Source organism: Ursus arctos, unplaced genomic scaffold (genome assembly GCF_023065955.2).
Source record: "Ursus arctos isolate Adak ecotype North America unplaced genomic scaffold, UrsArc2.0 scaffold_18, whole genome shotgun sequence".
NCBI lineage: Eukaryota > Metazoa > Chordata > Mammalia > Carnivora > Ursidae > Ursus > Ursus arctos.
Window position 1 is genome coordinate 24,787,897 of NW_026622852.1, and position 17,346 is coordinate 24,805,242.

General features: G+C 47.1%; 2 protein-coding genes across 5 annotated transcripts in view; one reads left to right on the forward strand and one right to left on the reverse strand.

Annotated features, from left to right (window-relative positions):
* Positions 1 to 1,548: 1,548 nt before the first annotated feature.
* Positions 1,549 to 17,229, forward strand: NUDT2 (nudix hydrolase 2). Its single transcript, XM_026506356.4, has 3 exons — positions 1,549 to 1,674; positions 11,513 to 11,653; positions 13,619 to 17,229. The coding sequence occupies exons 2-3, from the start codon at positions 11,527 to 11,529 to the stop codon at positions 13,936 to 13,938; spliced, it is 447 nt and encodes a 148-aa protein (XP_026362141.1). The 5' UTR covers positions 1,549 to 1,674; positions 11,513 to 11,526; the 3' UTR covers positions 13,939 to 17,229.
* MYORG (myogenesis regulating glycosidase (putative)) overlaps positions 2,781 to 17,346 on the reverse strand; it is a 40,130-nt gene continuing 25,564 nt past the window's right edge. For 2 of the 4 annotated variants that reach the window (XR_008959902.1, XR_008959904.1), the window contains exons 3-5: positions 9,972 to 10,073; positions 7,413 to 7,510; positions 2,781 to 3,085 (exon numbers count right to left, since the gene is read on the reverse strand). The gene's annotated coding sequence lies outside the window, so the exon portion shown is untranslated. Of the gene's footprint in view, positions 4,408 to 7,412; positions 7,511 to 9,971; positions 10,074 to 17,346 lie in introns of all 4 variants that reach the window. The other 2 variants (XR_008959903.1, XR_008959901.1) reach the window with 2 other exon arrangements.

Sequence of the window (17,346 nt, forward strand, 5' to 3'; positions counted from 1 at the left end):
ACTTGCAAAGTCAGCCACAGTGCAGTGAGCAGAGACAGAGCCAAAGCCAAACCCTGAATCCTCCATCCAGTTTCCATTACATGTCACAGATCTGCAGTTTACCTATACGGTTGTGTTCAAACTCTTGTAAGGGGATAAAAATAACACAGCTGCTATACCTGACTTTTTCAATCCTTTTATTAAAATCATCATTGAGCTATGAATTTCACATGAGTATCATCAACAGTCCAGATTGGCAATATATAGTCTTACGAGTTGACAAAACAAGTCTTGGCAATGCAATTCTATCACAGACAGCTGATGAATGGATAGCTACCAGATCAGCTGTTATATGCACCTGAAGCAGGAGAGAGACTACAAGGAGAATATAAGGAGAAAATGCTTTAAAACCGTTTCCACAGCACTTTTAAAATGTGACAATAACTGTGGATCACTAAGAAACTGAGACACTCTTGGCATTCAGCAACAACAGAACGGTCGTTTTAAGCAAAGACTAGTTAAGGAGTTTAATAAAAGCACTGGGAGAATAAGACTAAAAGCCACAATGCATTCCAAAAAAATTTTCCCTTTCACAGGCAGTGGAAAGGCCAACCGTGGACTTTCAGGTCCTTCCGGATAGGAGATCAGGGTACCCTCCCTCTACTCCCATAAAAATAAAAAATTTAAAAAACCTCTGAACGGGAGGGAAAACAGGGCAGCGCATAGAGGAAAATCCAATCTAGTTGCGGTGAATTAAATTCAACTTAACAAATATTTCCTGAAAACTCTACTGCGTGTAAGACACTGGGAATGAAAGGCGGTCGCTCTGCCTCAAAGACCTCTAAATTATATGGGAGGAACGAGAAGAATGAGGCTCATGGAAGTACACCCAAGATCGAATAGAAGTGCTCTAAGAAAGGTTCCACTCAGGGACATGAGTTCAAAGGCAAAAAGATTTCGAGACTCAGAAAGGCTTCATGGGAGAAGTAGCGCTCGAGATAATCACTGAAGAAAAGACAGAGATAAGGCGTTGAGGGGTAGGAGAGTAAGTGAGCATTCGAACAACCAAGTGAGGACAAACCCCGGTTTCCTTGCAACCGCCGCCTCCTCTCGCGCTCAGCAGGCGTCCAGCGTGCCTTCTCTCGCGGGGCAGAGGCCTACCCCTCTCCTCCCCGGTTCTCCCCCACCATTTCTCACCTCAGTGGCTTCCAAGTTCCCCCTCGGTCAACCCTGTCTGAGGACAGAAGACAATGCCGACAGGAGAAAGCCCTAAAGTTGCCGGGCGTGCTGTCAACTCACCAGCTTTGGAGGCGCCGGCCAGGCCTCATCCCCATGGTAACGCCACCAAGCGCGGGTTCGAATGCCCGCGCCGGCGCCCGCGCGCCGGCAGCTCCGCCTTATCCACCAATGGGCGCCGGAGGAACTCGTTGACGTTAGGGTCCTTCTTCTCGAGAAGACCAATCAGAGATCGGAGAAAGCAGAGGGCGTAACTCTCAGGCTGCGTCTTTCAACCAATCATAGCGCCTCAGTGAAGATCTCGCGACGTTCTAGGTGAAAGTACGGCATCTTTGAGGCGGGTGGAGGGGCCTTCCGCCCTATCCTGTTGGTCGCTCTAAGCACAACCGAACCTTCCGGATTGGTCGTTGTACTCCCCCTTTCTGTTCAAGGGCTGAACCCTGCCGCCGTGGGCTTTGGGTGAGTAGTGTTAGACAGGGACCTCTGGGTGCAGTTCTCCACGGAAGAACTGAGCAATCTGTAGCTGAATGATCTCCCGTCGCTACACCCAAGGGTGGACGCACCAGGCTGTCAGTGAGGCGTGGGCAGGCCCGGCCCCGGCCGCTCGCAGGACCTCAGTTTTCCTCTCTGCTCAGGGAGAGAGGAGGGTTCTATGGCTCTGAGGCTTGCTGGCCCCCGTGCTGGTGGTGATGGGGTGGGACATCGGAATTCCAGAGTTCCGGGTTTAGGGACCGGCGGCAGGAGTGCCCTTGGCCTCAGTTTCACTTTGTTGTTACCCTTTATACCCTGTCTGCTTTTCAGAAGAGATTTGGTGTGTTCTAATGGCTTCATCTATTGTATGGATGATATCTTGGTAATTAGAGCAGTAGTAAAAAAAAGAAAATCACTTGAGAGTCCCACCACCTAAAATAGAACTTCATTTGCCTATGTTCTGGCCTGGTTGGGGCCCGTATTTGTTATTGTATCTCAGAAAAAAAGAAATAGAAAATAAACAATGCAATCAAATAGCCAAATGTAAAACGCTAATACAGAGTCGAGGTTAAGAGCAATGACGTTGGTTGGGAGTCAGGCAGACCTGCTTTCCTTTTTCCTCTTCTGAAAAATCGCGGTAAAGACTCAGAGGGCTGTTGTGAAGATTAAATGAAATAATGAAAGTAAAGCACTTGGCACAATGCCTGGCAAGTAACTCCTCAAAAAAAGGTACCTTCGTAATAGAAACAAATATACTAGCTAACAAGGCCTGTAGACTTACTGCGAGTACCCAGTTTAGCTCAAAACTTGTCAGAGTAACAATTACGGGAGCCATTTTTCAAAAGAGTGAAATTTCTTCCTAGTACTTATATTGAAAGGAATTTATCTTGTGGTACTTTATGCGTAAGGAATATAATGGTGTGGTGAGCAGTGTGTTCACCAGCATTTTGCTGGAAATATGAAAAGCAATTTCTTGATTCACCTATCAATAGAAGCTAAGAGCATGTCATTAAAACATAACACAGAAGTTTCCTGATGACCTTTTATGATAAACAGGGGTGAAAGTGACTCATATATTCAGTACTTCTGGTATGTCAGATGCCACATATATGCTCTTTATTTTAAACTCTACAACAATCATGTAGAGGTTATCCTCATTTTACAGATGAGGAAAATGAGGCTTAGAGAAGTATTTTGCTTAAAATAATACAACTGTTAAATTAGGGAGCTGGGTCTTTCTCACTGCAAAGCTAGCCATGCTTTTCCGTGTTGGTTGTCTGAAGGAGGATGAAATGCTTTGAATACCAGATGCACAGGCAGATTTACCCAAGTGGAGGGAGGTGGCTTGCAGAAGTACCTAGAGTGGGAGCAAAATCTTTCTCCAGTAGGAAATTTTCACCTTGGGAAATGAAGAGATGGAATGAGATGATCACTGGGCACAATTTCATCTGTTCATTTACCTTGTGGGTAGTCAATAGCACTTCAAATTCATCTTCCCCCAAACAAATCATTAGCTTACTTTCTACTCCCTACTCCACCAATTTCTCTAGTCACCCAAACCAAACAACTCCCTCTCTCTCTCCCTCCCTCTCCCCCACCCCTCTTCTTTGGACAATGAAGAATTAAATACTGTTGGTTTTCTTTTTGAGATATCTTTCAAATTCATCCCTTCCTCTCCTTTCTCGGGGTCTCTGCCTTAACTTTATACCATTGTACCTTTTATACCATTTATACCTTTAACTCTATACCATTTGTCATCTGGACTGTTGTTGGCAACAAGCTTGTAATTGGTTGGTCTTCGTGCCTCCAATTTTCTAATCCATTCTCCACCTTCCTTGCTGCTAGAATATCTTTGTAAAATGGCAGTCTGACCATATCACCAGCCCTGCGTAAAACCAGTCAAAGGCTCCTTGTTGCCTACAGAACATAAACTAAACTGTTTATCAGTGGAATGACATTTTGTGCTTGAGGGTCTTTGCCTACATTCCTCCCTTTGCCTAGAATGCCCCTTGCCTCCACCTTTATTCTGCCTGGTGAATTCCTAGCCATCCTTCAGAATGCTTATGGGGTGCCCCTTTTGACCTAAAGATGATAACTCCCTCTTCTTTGCTTCCTTTCCATCTTACACATACCCCTATGGTGCACAAAATAGACTGGCAACTTGTCTAAGTACCTTCCACTTTCATGGCTGTGAACCCTTAGAAAGCTGGGGCTTTATAATATTAAGCTTCATATCCACTCTTCAATCCTGTCACACTGCTTGTCGAGTGGGACACACTCAACAGATGTTAGATGAGTAAGTAAATCCCTTCAGACTCTAATATTAGAATTCCCCATGTTTGCTTTCTAGAATTGTACAGCAGATGGCACTAATAGGCCACTTAACAGATCCTCTTTACTAGGAATGATTTTTGTTCCAACCTTGTCTGACTTTGGCCTCATCCTAGAAGCTAATATTCATGCCATTACAGGTGAAATCTCCTGTTTCTGCCCTCAGCCAAATAGCAGAGATAGCAAGATGACTCAGCAGGTTGGTTTCTATGAGAAAAGAGAGTGGCAGATGTCCAGGCAAAGGTGCAATTGAGGGAACGTTTTCTTTGTCTTAATTTATTCACAGTAGTTAGGAGCTTTTTCCTTTTCTTTCTTTTTTCTTTTTCTTTTGTTGTTGTTGTTACAAGAAAGAGCTTTATTTGCAGATGGGCACCTCATTTCTGTTCAGTCCTTTGAAAGGGAAGAGAGGAGTTGGAGAATCAGAAAAGACCATTATGATGGGGGAAGAGAGGGAAGACTGCGCAGTCAGAGTTGCTTGTAGGCAGGCAGAGTTGGCCTTCCTCCTCATAATGGAGTGGCCTGGGCAGCTTTCCTGGATACCAGCACCCTAAGTTAGTTGCTTGTGTGCTTGTCCAAGGCTGGCATTAAAGATATTCCCAACACTTGGTTCTTGGGAACCCCCAGGCTACCTGGTATGGTCTTGAACATATCATTTTAGGTTCCTGCTTCCCAGAGAAAAAGCAGAGGAGGCATAGAAACCCTTATCAGATAGGCAAAGTTTCGGGGCCTCAGGCTACACTTTCCCTCTTCAGGGTCATCTCTGGGCACCAGGACCTTCATCTACACACCCACCCCAACTAAAACCTGTCTTGCGGAAAGGATTCCAGCCAGCTACCTTAAAAATCTTCCATGCGAATATAGATAAAAGCCTGGGAATTTCGGACCTGGAAATAATTTAATAAATTATTTGCGTGTCCTCTCTCAGGACCATTTGTGCCCTAAGCTCTGCTCTTTCACATTAAGCAGAGCTGTGGAAGGGGGGGAAATATACACTTTGGATTTAGCCTTACTTGGATTCCAATCTTGCCTTTTACAGACCAGCTATGCTCTTGGGCAAGTATTTTAGCCTTTTGAATCTTAGTTTCCTCATCCAAAACTGGAGACAATCCTGCTTATGATGAAGATTTGTCTTGAGCATTAGAAATACACACGTAAAGAACCTTGCACAGAGTAGCTGGCACAGTACGATGCTTAATAACATGGTGGCATGAAACAGTTTCTGCTCAAGGGATTTTAGATTATAAGGAACACGTTGAGAGGATTTGGGGAGCTCTTTCTGTATCTAAAGGTATGTCTGTGAGGGCTTTTGGGGGCTAAGCTATGCTTGCAATGGCACTCTGATTAATTTGATGAAAACGTTGGAACACAACACATCAGTACATGCATTTATCTGTGAATTATTTTTTGGCATCTAGGTTCTGAACCTCCTAAGCTGCAAGGGAAATGTATATATAGAGAAAGGCAAAAACACTTTTCCTTAGCTTCTGGAACCTTCTGATGACATTGAGGAGTTTTTTGTTCAGGTTTTTTTTAACCACCTAAGGCACTTTGCCACTTTTCTGAAGTGTGAATTGCCTGCTGTCAGCTTGGAGTTCTCATCTCTGCAATCGTGGCTGCAAGCACATTAGCATATTGGATGCTGTGTTCTTTAACCCCCTGAGGTTTGAATCCACCTGGAGGTGTGTGTGTGTGTGTGTGTGTCTGTGTGTTTCTGTGTTTCTGTATAAGCTGGCTACTTTCAAACCCCAGGACAGTTTCACTCCATGGTCCCCAGAAAAACAGAAAACAATAGCTCCATTGACTTTTATGTAAATGGCACTCTTCAGGAAAACACTGGGCTATTTCCCAAAATCCCAGAACATACCCTGAGCATTTGTTTGAGTGGGATGTGGGGAGAGTGTTCTGTTGAGTCAATGAACATCTGTTGAAAGCTGCTGTGCTGGGTCCCAAGGAGACAGTGCGTAGTCTGGCTCTTCCCTGCCAAAGGTACAGGCTGAGACTTACCAGACTAGATATTGTGCTTGTGGTGGCTTTCTACTATGTCCACTTGGCTGAGCTGGAACTGTGTTTCCCAGGATTCCCTTCCTGTATGGTTCCAAGTTAGGGTCGACCTCAAGAAAAGTGTATGCGAGATTTGGAAAGCCCAAGTAAAAGCAGCTAGCACCCTGCGAAGGACAGAGCAGGATGCCAAGCATGTGGCAGTGGGTACCTTTGGATGCTGATCTGCTGGTTCACCTTATTGGTGCCAGAGAAAGCACCCAGGCCTGCAGCTCCCCACCTCCTGCTGAACCTCCTCCTTCAGATACTCTAAGTGCTGGGCCAGATGAACATTCAGCTCTATGGCAGAGGGCTCCAGCTCCTCAACGTTACCCACGTGAATGAACTTGGAGATGGCGAAAGGAAGTCACAGGTTTCAGTTTGTCCTTAGGACTTCTACTTGTCCTCATAGGGTCTGGTTTGTCTTCACAAATTCCAGTTTTCCTTGTTCTCCTCCACTTCGCATCCAGCTTTCCTTCCTAACTGCTGGCCTTGCTGACCTATAGAGACTTCAGGCTCAACACCAGAGGCAGAGGTCACAGAGTTTCATGGATTTCTCCATCAACTTGTGTAATTGCACAAGATCTAATCCCTACACTAAATCTTTCATTTTCTCATAGTGTTCTACTTCTCCGATCAAACCCTACAGGAGTTTATTCGAGCCATGTTAAAGGCCCAGCTGATGGAATGATTAGAAGCCAGAGGGCTTCACAGGAGAGGTGACACTGAGCTGCTTCTGAAAGCATGAGTAGGAACTAATGTGTATGGGGAAGGAGAGAAATTCTAGAGAACAGCTGGCTCAAGCCAAGCAATTGAAAAGGGTTGAAAGGAGTTTTGCCTTTCTAGAACAACTGTCCTCTCCATGGGTCCATAGGATAGGTAAAAAGTGGACATCTGATCCTAGCTTTTGATACTAGCTCTTCTGGTTCCATTGAGACAAACCATTGGTTGGTCTGGTTCTTAGATATGGTTATCCCTACACATTGGTATCTACTGAGATACATTTTTGCTAGGTGTGTCCTTGTCACCACCCTAAGCTTCTCCCCCCCCCCGGGAAAATATTGGCCTGCTCCCCTTTTTCCAGTGGCTCCACATGGCTACCCCAGGCCTGTGTTTCTTCGCCCCCCATCCAGGTACTGTTCCCCACGATGTATGGGTGACGGCAGTGGTGTAGAGCAATGCTCTGAGGCTTCCTGTCCAAGGCAGGGCACTGCCCTCTAGTCTGAGATCCCTAAGCTTATCTAGGGATTCCGCGTTCATTCCATGAGACTCTACCCAAAGCAGGAACAAGGTGCCCTTCACCTGGAACTTGCTAATATTTTATGAGCATCTTTATAGGAGGGCGGGGGATCACTTACCTGTTTTTGCCTGAAGTGGAACCAATAATTTGAAATCTCTGTTCATCAGTTCTGTGGTGACAGGGTACTTCTTTCTGGTTTCCAGAAGCGGGAGAGTTCTTGGCATAAATAGGGAGACCAGGGGAATAGAATATGTTTTAAAAAGTCTGCTACTGGGGTGTCTGGGTGGCTCAGTCAGTTAAGCATCCGCCTTCCGCTCAGGTTGTGATCTTGGGATCCTGGGATCTAGCCCCATGTGCAGCTCCCAGCTCAATGGGGAGTCTGCCTCTCCCTCTGCCCCTCCCCACTCATCCGCTCTCTCGCTCTCGCTCTCAAATAAATAAGTAAAATCTTAAAAAAAAAAAAAAAAAAAAAAAAGCCTGCTACCAGTTTACATGTGAATTTTTAAACAAACAGGATCACGTTACACATTTTATTCCGAACCAAACTTTTTTCAGTTGTCTGAAAGTATATCAGAAAATCTTTTTAAAAGCAGCACACTTGGCTCTACCTTATTTTTTTAAAGATTTTATTTATTTATTTGAGAGAGAGAGAGAGAGCAGAGCAGGAGGGAGGGGCAGAGGGAGAAGCAGGCTCCCCGTTGCACAGGGATCCCGGACGTAGGGCTCTATCCCAGGACCCTGGGCTCATGACCTGAGCAGAAGGCAGACGCTTAACCGACTGAGCCACCCAGGCGCCCCGCTACCTTATTTTTTAAAATGGCTTCATAATATCCCATCATAGAGAAATACCGTGCTTTATTTAACCATTCCTATGTTGATGGATATTTGTTTCTGCCTTTTGTTCTTTTTGATATTTGCAAACAAGGTTGTGATGAACATCCTGTGTGTATGTCTTAAACATGTATTTCTGTATGTCAGAGTGCCTAGAAATGGAATTGCTAGATGTAAGGGAATGTGTATTTTATGTTTTGATAATTATTACCAAATTGCCCCCCCAAGGGAGTATGATAACTTTCTCTCCTACCAACAGTATACAAGAATACAGACCATTTCAAAAACCCCACTTGAGGGGCACCTGACTCACCCAGTCAGTAGAGCATGTAACTCTTGATCTCAGGTTTCTAAGTTCAAGCCCCACATTGGGTGTAGAGATTACTTAAAAATAAAATCTTTTTTTTTTAATTGAGATTATGTCCACTCCTTAAAAATCCGTTATAGGTTTAGAAGCGTTTGGAAAGGGGCACCTGGGTGCCTCAGTCGGTTAAGCGTCTGCCTTTGGCTTAGGTCATGATTCCAGGGTCCTGGGACCAAGCCCTACATTGGGCTCCCTGCTCAGTGGGGGCTTGCTTCTCCCTCACCCTCTGCCTGCTGCTCTGCCTACTTGTTCTCTCTCCCTCTCTCTATCTCTCTGTCAAATAAATAAATAAATAAAATCTTTAATTAAAAAAAAAGAAACATTTGGAAAGATCACAGTGTTGGGTGCATTTGGTTTTTTGGTAAACCATCTGTTGGCAGTCCTGAGGAATGAGTTTTAGTTTGGGTCTGATTTTTGTGCCTTTGCCTTTGACAGATGCAGGCTCATATTTTTTTTTTAACATTTTATTTATTTATTGGAGAGAGAGAGAGAGCATGCAACTGGGGGTAGGGCCAGAGAGAGAGGGAGAAGCAGACTCCTTGCTGAGCAGGGAGCCCAATGCGGGGCTCCATCCCAAGACCTGGGACCATGACCTGAGCCAAAGGCAGACACTCAACTGAGTGACCCACCCAGGCACCCTCAGGCTTATCTTGATTGAGTCACAGCAAGGGGGCCATGGAGACCATCACTTCCAGCTCCAGCCATCCTGTCTGCATCAGCTCTGCTCTCTGTGTACCAGCGCCTTCTTTGGCCCTGGAATCTTGCAGTTGAGACCCTACTGACTTGGGTCTTTTTCTGCCTGGGCCACTGTCCTAGGCTTTTGCTGCATTTGAGACACCTGATTTTCTTTCAGTTCTGCCATCCCACCTCAGGGCCTTTGCCTATGCTGTCCCCTCCACCTGGAACACACTTTCTCCCTCCTTCCCATTGCCAGCTTAACTTTTACTCACTCTTACTTCTCTTCTCAAATATCCCTTCTTCCAGGAAGCCTTCCCTGATCCCTCAGACAAGGTCAGGTTACCTATCACACATTTTTCCTTTGTAGCACATACCCTATTGGCAGTTATTTTTTAATTTGCTTAATTATTTGATTAAAATGTGCCTCTTCCAGGGCACCTGCATGGCGCAGTTAGTTAAGTGTCCAACTCTGGTTTCGGCTTAGGTCATGATCTCAGGGTTGTGGGATCAAGCCCCAGGACAGGCTCTGAGCTCAGCACAGAATCTGCTTGAGATTCTTTCCCCTCTTCCTCCCCCGCCCCCAGCTCATGTGCACACGTGCTCTGTCTCTCTCTCTCTCAAATAAATAAATAAATATTTTTTTTTAAATCTGCCTCTCCCATTAGAATATAAACGCATGAGAGCAAAAATCTAGCACAGTACTTATTACATAGTCAGTTCTCAATAAATATTTGTTGACTGAACCAATGACACATTTTCTTTAGTGAGGCCTTACATAAGAACTCTTCCATATTTTTTTGTTACCTTGAGGACATGTCCCCCTTCAGATGATGAATTGTTTTTTCACCGCTGCAGATATTCCTACTCTTCTCCCTTTCTGTCTTTTGTTGTTGTTGACATTCTTTTCTGAAATGGAAAGAAAAGTAACTGAGGGGCACCTTGGTGGCTCAGTTGGTTAAGTGTCTGCCTTCAGCTCAGGTCATGATCTCAGGGTCTTGGCATCTAGCCCTGCTTTGGGCTCCCTGCTCACAGGGAGCTTGCTTCTCCCTCTCCTCCCTGCTCATTCTTTCTCTTGCTATCTCTCTCTCAAATAAATAAAAAAATTTTTTAAAGATTTTATTTATTTATTTATTTGACAGAGACAGCCAGCGAGAGAGGGAACACGAGCAGGGGGAGTGGGAGAGGAAGAAGCAGGCTCCCAGCGGAGGAGCCTGATGTGGGGCTCAATCCCAGAATGCTGGGATCACTCCCTGAGCCGAAGGCAGACGCTTAACGACTGAGCCACCCAGGCACCCCATCAAATAAATAAAATATTTTTTAAAAGAAAAGTAAAGTAACTGAAATGGAAAAGACTACAAAATTTTAGTCTTTACTGAATTGCTGACTATAAAATTAATACATGTTTTCTGTGAACTTCCAGACAATACAGAAATATAGGGACTAGAAAATGAAAGGCTCACCATAATCTCGTCCTCCAGAAAACACTCTTAATGATGTGTGTCCTTCCGGACACTGTCCTATGCATATTGAAACCTATCGAGTGCTATTACATGTCAGGCACTGTTTGAAAGCACTTTACAGAAAGTTAAGTCATGTGATCCTCACAGCAACCCTTTAAGGTAGAACTGTTATTATCCTTATAGCAGAGGAAACTGAGGCTTAGGAGCTAATCACACAGTGAATAAGTGGCAAAGTCAGAACTTGAACCCAGGCTGCAGAGTCACACTCTTGACCACTATGCTAGTGTGCTTCTCCTTGGGTAGGAAAGAGACTTTCTACTGTGTGTACCTTTTTGTACTTTGAATTTTGGACCATGTGAATGTATAACATTCTACAACATAAATAAAAGACTAGAAATACCAATAACAAAAATGTTTTTAGTACACCGAGCTACCTTTCCTAAGTGACCCCTCAGGCCATCAGAAACCACATCATTGGAATCTCTGCCCCACAGACTCAGGCTGGAGGCTGAGGGAATGGGACCATGGGTTTGTTGATGGTGTTCCTCATCTCTCCCATTCCCAGCATCTCTCTAGGTTCAGTGGGTTTGCTTCCGAGGACCTCCAGTCTCTTAACACACGCACACCAGCTCTGTGTCTTAGTAGGGAGACCTGGAGGAGTTGGGGTAGAGCCGCAAGGACAGGGTAGGGGCCAGGGTCCTACCGTCACTCACAAATCAGTCTCTGATTCCTGGTTTTCCCCCACCAGTCCTTGCTATGCTGCCTTTTTCTGTAGTTGATGAGGTCACTGTTAGCTGATCTGTGCTGCTCCCCAGCACCAGCTGCTGCCCCCAGGGTGGATCCTCCTGTGATAACTTGCCAATGTCTCCCATCTTCTTCGTTAAGTCCTCAGATAGACCATGGCCCTGAGAGCGTGTGGCTTGATCATCTTCCGAAGACGCCTCATTCCCACAGTGGACAAACCTGCAATTGAATTTCTGCTGCTACAGGCATCATACGGCATCCATCACTGGACTCCTCCCAAAGGTGCAAGGCAGAAGGGCTGGCTCTCAAGAAAGTGCCAAGCACTGCTTGGAAAGCTACCCTACCAGGCCCCCCATAAAGCTTACATCCCAGTGACTATGCAGCAGGAGGGGGTGGGGTGGGCAGGAGCCCTTGATTCTTTCTGACATACATGGTCTCCATGCCAGGCTAGAGCTGGAAGTAGAACTCTGTGATTGAATCCCAGGGCAGAAGCAGCGTGTGTGTGTGTGTGTGTGTGTGTGTGTGTGTGTGTGTGTGTGAGTGATTCACTGGAGTGCCAGCCTCTGTGGTAAATGACTGGATAGGAGAAAAGGCGCTGGGCTGGGAACTGGGGACCTTGGGGTCAAGTCATTACTGGGTTACAGGTCACGGGCCCTGAGTGAGCAGCCCCCAGACAGAAGGGAGCAGGGACTTTAAAGGGGAGTGCCGTGGGAGAGGGGTGAACAAGGACCCAGGGTTGAAGGAAAATAAGGGAAGGGGAACAGGAAATAAACTTTGCACATTTGCGTTTCACTAAGGAAAAATAAGGTGAGAGAAAGGGACAGAAGTGACACAAATACTATGAATAGGAATATTCACACTTGTCTCCTGATCGCCAAAGTCATATTGCATAGTGCCTCTCACTGAAAGATTTCAAAGGACCTCTCCAGATTTTGTCCTGCTTGGGCCTGGGGAGAGGTTATCCTGTTAACATTGATGGGTAGAATGGAGCGTAGATGCTGTTGGGAAGGGCACGTTCAGAGCTCCCCACACTTCTGAGGGAAGATCGGGCATCAGGATCAGCGTTACCTCTCTCGCCACCTGTGCCCCTCTCACCCCGCACCCTCCCCCCATGCAGTACCTACCTGGCTTTGTGTACACGGCTATGTGAGGTGCTGTACAGAGAAAATTCCCCAGAAGCCATGAGCTAGGTTGGGTTTTTAAGTCCTGACTCCTGGTCGCTTTCTGTGGGAGCTTTGCAGCAACCACTCTGACTCAGGGCACTGCTGGGAGAACCCCTGGGAAGGAAGAGAGCTAGGATGTAGTCCTGTCTCTGAACCAAGGGAACAGCTAACAATTGCTGCTCCCCGGGAGCTCCTGAACCAGGAGGCCCCCAGCAACTCGCTGGAGCCATGTGTTGACAGAGGCTGCCAGACCCCTCCCTGTCCTTCTTGGCCCCTCCAGGCAGGCTGAGAATTTGCAGGGAGGGCCTAGAGGCAAAACTGAGGGCTGCTCCCAGTCTGCAGAACTTCAAGCTCTCCTACAACAGTTTCTTGGCAGCTGTCTGCTTGGGTTTGGGCCTTGCCAACAAATTTTCTTAGAACTGGCTCTCAGCTTGTCCTTAGTCTAAGTTCCCATCAGGAATTTCCCTATGAAACTGGAATCTGGCCTTGCTCAGTTAGAAAGATGAAAACAATTTGGAAAAGCCTTGATAGCTACTTGGAAACAGCTGCTGGTGCCGCAGCGCAGGGCTTGGAGCCTGTCTGTTGGCCCTGGGACTTCAGGGACCAACTAAGACAGTGTTAAGTCCTCACTGTACCTTGTAGGCAAAGTGCTCCCTCTTCAGCCAGCTTCCGTCTGCCAAGAAGGGACTGCCCCTTCTTCAGAAAATCGACTTAAGGTCTCCAAGGGAAAGGTCTCCCTGAGAACATGGGATGAGGAGAGCTCCAAAGGATAAGAAAGAAGAGGTCTGAGGGAGGCCATCTCTCTCACCACTGAAGAGCCGTCTTCTAGACCAGACTTGCCAAACACGTGGTCTGCTGCTTAACTCTCTCCAGAGAATATGGGGTGGGGAGGAGGAATTGCCCAGACACTACCGCTCTGCACCCCATTCCTAGGCATGTTAGGATACTGCCAATCACTAGGCCCCCTTTAGCCTAGTAACATCTAGAAAAGTCACCAAAGACACCATCTTTAAATCATCAGACCTGAAAATTCCACCTTTGCTGAAGATTCTCTCTTGCTCCTTTCCTCTTTTTTCCTAACCAGGCCATGTGGACCCAGGAGAAAATGACTTGGAAACGGCCTTGCGGGAGACTCAGGAGGAAGCAGGCATAACAGCAGGCCAGCTGACCATCATTGAGGGCTTCAGAAGGGAGCTCAATTATGTGGCCAGGGGGACGCCTAAAACAGTCATCTACTGGCTGGCCGAGGTGAAGGACTACAATGTGGAGATCCGCCTCTCCCAAGAGCACCAAGCCTACCGCTGGCTGGGGCTGGACGAGGCCTGCCAGTTGGCTCAGTTCAAGGAGATGAAGGCAGTGCTCCAAGAGGGACACCAGTTTCTCTGCTCCAGCATCCTGAGCTGACCAGAGCAGAGTCATTTACCTCAGAGGGTCCCTAAGGGCCTTCTGAGATAACACTGTCAGCTCTGGGGAAGGTTGTGTGGGTCTTCGGCCCATCGTAGCAAAGAGCAGATCAGTTGGTAAAATCAGCTGAGAACTCTCAGAGGGGAGCAAACAAAAGTCTCAGCTGGGTGAAAAGGAAGGCAGACGCAGAGCTTAAAAGAAGAAAAAAGTCCAGGCACAGTAAGTGCGTCCTTGTATTTCATAAATAAACTTCGGCAGCTTATCTGTCCATCTAACCTGTTGTCTTTCTTTCTGGGATTCTTACCCCTGGTTGGGAGAAAGCTAAAGTGAAATGGAGCTCTGACCTTAGCCAGAGGGAATCTTGCGTCCACGCACTATGCCCCAGAGAAGCAAAGGGAGGAGTCGGAGAGGAGAGAGCAGACACTGCCGGCGTGGCTCTCCTGCCTCTGGAACTCCAAGCACTCTGACCCCAGCCCACCAGTGTACCTGAGACTTTGTGACCTGTAGTCAGGATAGACAAGCGAGTGGGGCCAGAGCGCAGGAATTGGGTGTGTTCTACTCACTGATGCATCCTCTCCCCAGCCCCGGGCACATATGCTGTAGGTGCTCAGTAGATCCTAAAATAGAGACCCAAGGAATTTGCGACATATCCCAGGTCACAAGAGGGAGATGAGGGACAGACAACTCTGGATCACCAGGTCCATGACACATGGACCCCCGTGTCTCAGCCCAGTCCTGCCTCCCAGAGTCACCATGGGTCTGGTCACCATGACTGAGGGCACTGGCAAGAGGTATACCCAAGCCTGGGGGACTTTGCTAGGCTACCCAGCAGCCCCATCACTCCACCTGTGCGCTCCTCGCCTACAGCTGCCTTCTCTACCCTGAGCAAGCTCTCATCATCGACGTTTCTCTCTTCCTACCCACTCCCTTTCTCTCCAATTCAACTGTAAGACCCAGAGGTGCAAGAGTTGGGTCTCAGCCGTGTTTTCCCTTGCTACTAGGGCTCAAGGAATGCAGGGCAGGTGTTAGATCCTCCAGTCCTTCCAGGAGCTGTTAGCAGATGGATTCATGTGGATTTTATTAGAGCGTTGTTGCCCAGTTAAGTGCAGAAGGTTGGATGCGAAGGGGTATTGGCAAAGGTCAACTTGGATTACCAAGGTCGAGAACAGCCACCCCTGAAGGAAGGAGAGAGAAGTCACCCAAGTCTTTAGCAGGCTTCCAGATGTTTTCAGTCACTGGTTCTCCGTGCAGACAGGGCAAAAATACTAGCAAACAGGATCTTGGACCACTGCCAAAGACCTGAATGGTTTTGTTCCTCACCCCTCTGAGCAGTGCTCTCTGAGGGAGGCCTGCTGCAGGAAGTTTTTGGAGCTTAATGTTCTCTTTTCCAGGCCAGCAGGGACCACATCCCACTGATTTAATAAATGCTCGCTGGGCAGTGGTGCCAAACCACAGACTAGCTGCCTCCTGACAAGGGCTGGCCAGCCCCGTGCTCTCAGCATGGGAGGCTGTTGAAGCGCAAGATGCTAAAACCTTATACGTCAGAATCGGAAGGGACCTGGGAAATGACCTAATTTTGCTGCTCATTTTTATAGCTGGGAAAATTGAGGCTTAAGGAGGTAGATGGCGGGGTGCCTGGGTGGCTCCGTTGGTTAAGCATCTGCCTTCGGCTCAGGTCACGATCCCAGGGTCCTGGGATCGAGCCCTACATCAGGCTCCCTGCCCAGCAGGAAGCCTGCTTCACCCTTTCCCTCTGCCGTTCGCCCCTCCCGCTCACTGTGCTCTCTGGCTCTATCTGTCAAATAAATAAATAAAATCTTTAAAAAATTTTAAAAAGGCAGATGGCCCTGGCAGTTGCCTATATGCGGGGTGCTTTGAGGATGAAGTGCCCAAGGGAAGACTCTGCTTTAGAACACCAGGTATGGCTTGGGAGTCATTCCTCTGCGCCTTACAGAGTTTTCCATTAAAACGCAGGTTCTTTGGTGAGGGGACCCTCATAAATTGTATTCATCTACTCTCTGCAGGAAGAATTCATAGCAGGGTGGGAGCAGGGCATGCTACGGGAGGTGGGTGAGCTGGGAGAGTGGAACTGGGATGGATGTGGCAGGTGAGTAGGCTTTGTCTTCACCGCTTCGCTTCTGGCCAGCTCATCCAGAGATGTGGGACTGAGACCGCAATTTCCCCTTCAATCTGAGGCCCTCCAAGCTCCAGTGCACGTCCTGGAAGCCTTCCCTAATAAACACCTGTCATATAAATACTATCCTGTTTCCCCACCTACACCTGAAGAGGGGTCCTCTTGGAACACCACCTGTTTTCCCCAGGACCACCTCCACCACCCCAGGGTGAAGAAGCATTTAACAGACTTATCCCCACCGGGGTAGGCTCTGGACAACTAAAATGCCCTCTTGACTCCCAGACACAATACCTTACACCCCCACAGTACGCACTTCTTTGCTGCATTGAAGACCCGACGGAATGAAGCTATAATGGTAGTTTTGATGGTAAAATTTCAATTGAAATATTTGTGCAAGTATGAGACCCCAAGCAAGTGGCGCCCCCATGTTTGGGGAGCAGAGGCTTACATCTGCATTGGTCCAGACTGTGGCCCAATCTGTCCCTTCTTTTCTAGAGGAGGGCTGTGCCAGCCCCGCTACTGCCCCCTTGAGGCTGTGCTGTAGGTGCCCAGTGAGATCGGCTCTGTGCCTTTCCCCACCCCAATGCCCTTCCCTTCCCTTCCCTTCCCTTCCCCTCCCAATCCACCTCCTGCTCAGGGTCAGGTAATAGGAAGTTCTCAACTGGACTCCCTGAGGAGGGAAAAGGGGGCTAGGGAGGGAAAACCAGCATAAGGATACAGAGTACAATCTCTTCCTGTTCTTCAGACTGGGGACTCCCAGGGACAGGACCCCCTCTTCTGTCTTTTCCCATTCCTCGCCCGACCCCAACGCCAGCCAAACTCAGGGCTTGCCACTTAAGGTCATGAATTCTCCCCTCCCCTCATGGATGAAGGAGTCAAAAGGTACAAATTTCCAATTATAAAATTACTAAGTCATGGGGATGTAATGTACAGTATGGTGACTATTGTTAATAAAACTATTGCATATTTGAAAGTAGCTGGAGAGTAGATCTGAAATGTTCTCACTGCAAGAAAAATATTTTTTTGGTTAACTATGTATGGTGACGGATGTTAACTGTGCTTACTATGGTGATCACTTTGCAATACAATATCCAATCATTACACTGTATACCTGAAATTAATATAATGTTATATCAATTATATCTCAATATAAACAAAAGAGGTCAGCCTCTGTTTTCCTCTATAACCCATGAAAATAGTAAAGTGCGTTAAAAAAAAAAAAGAAAAAGGATTCTCCCTTCCCTTCAAGCTGCTGGAAAGATCCTTGATCATGA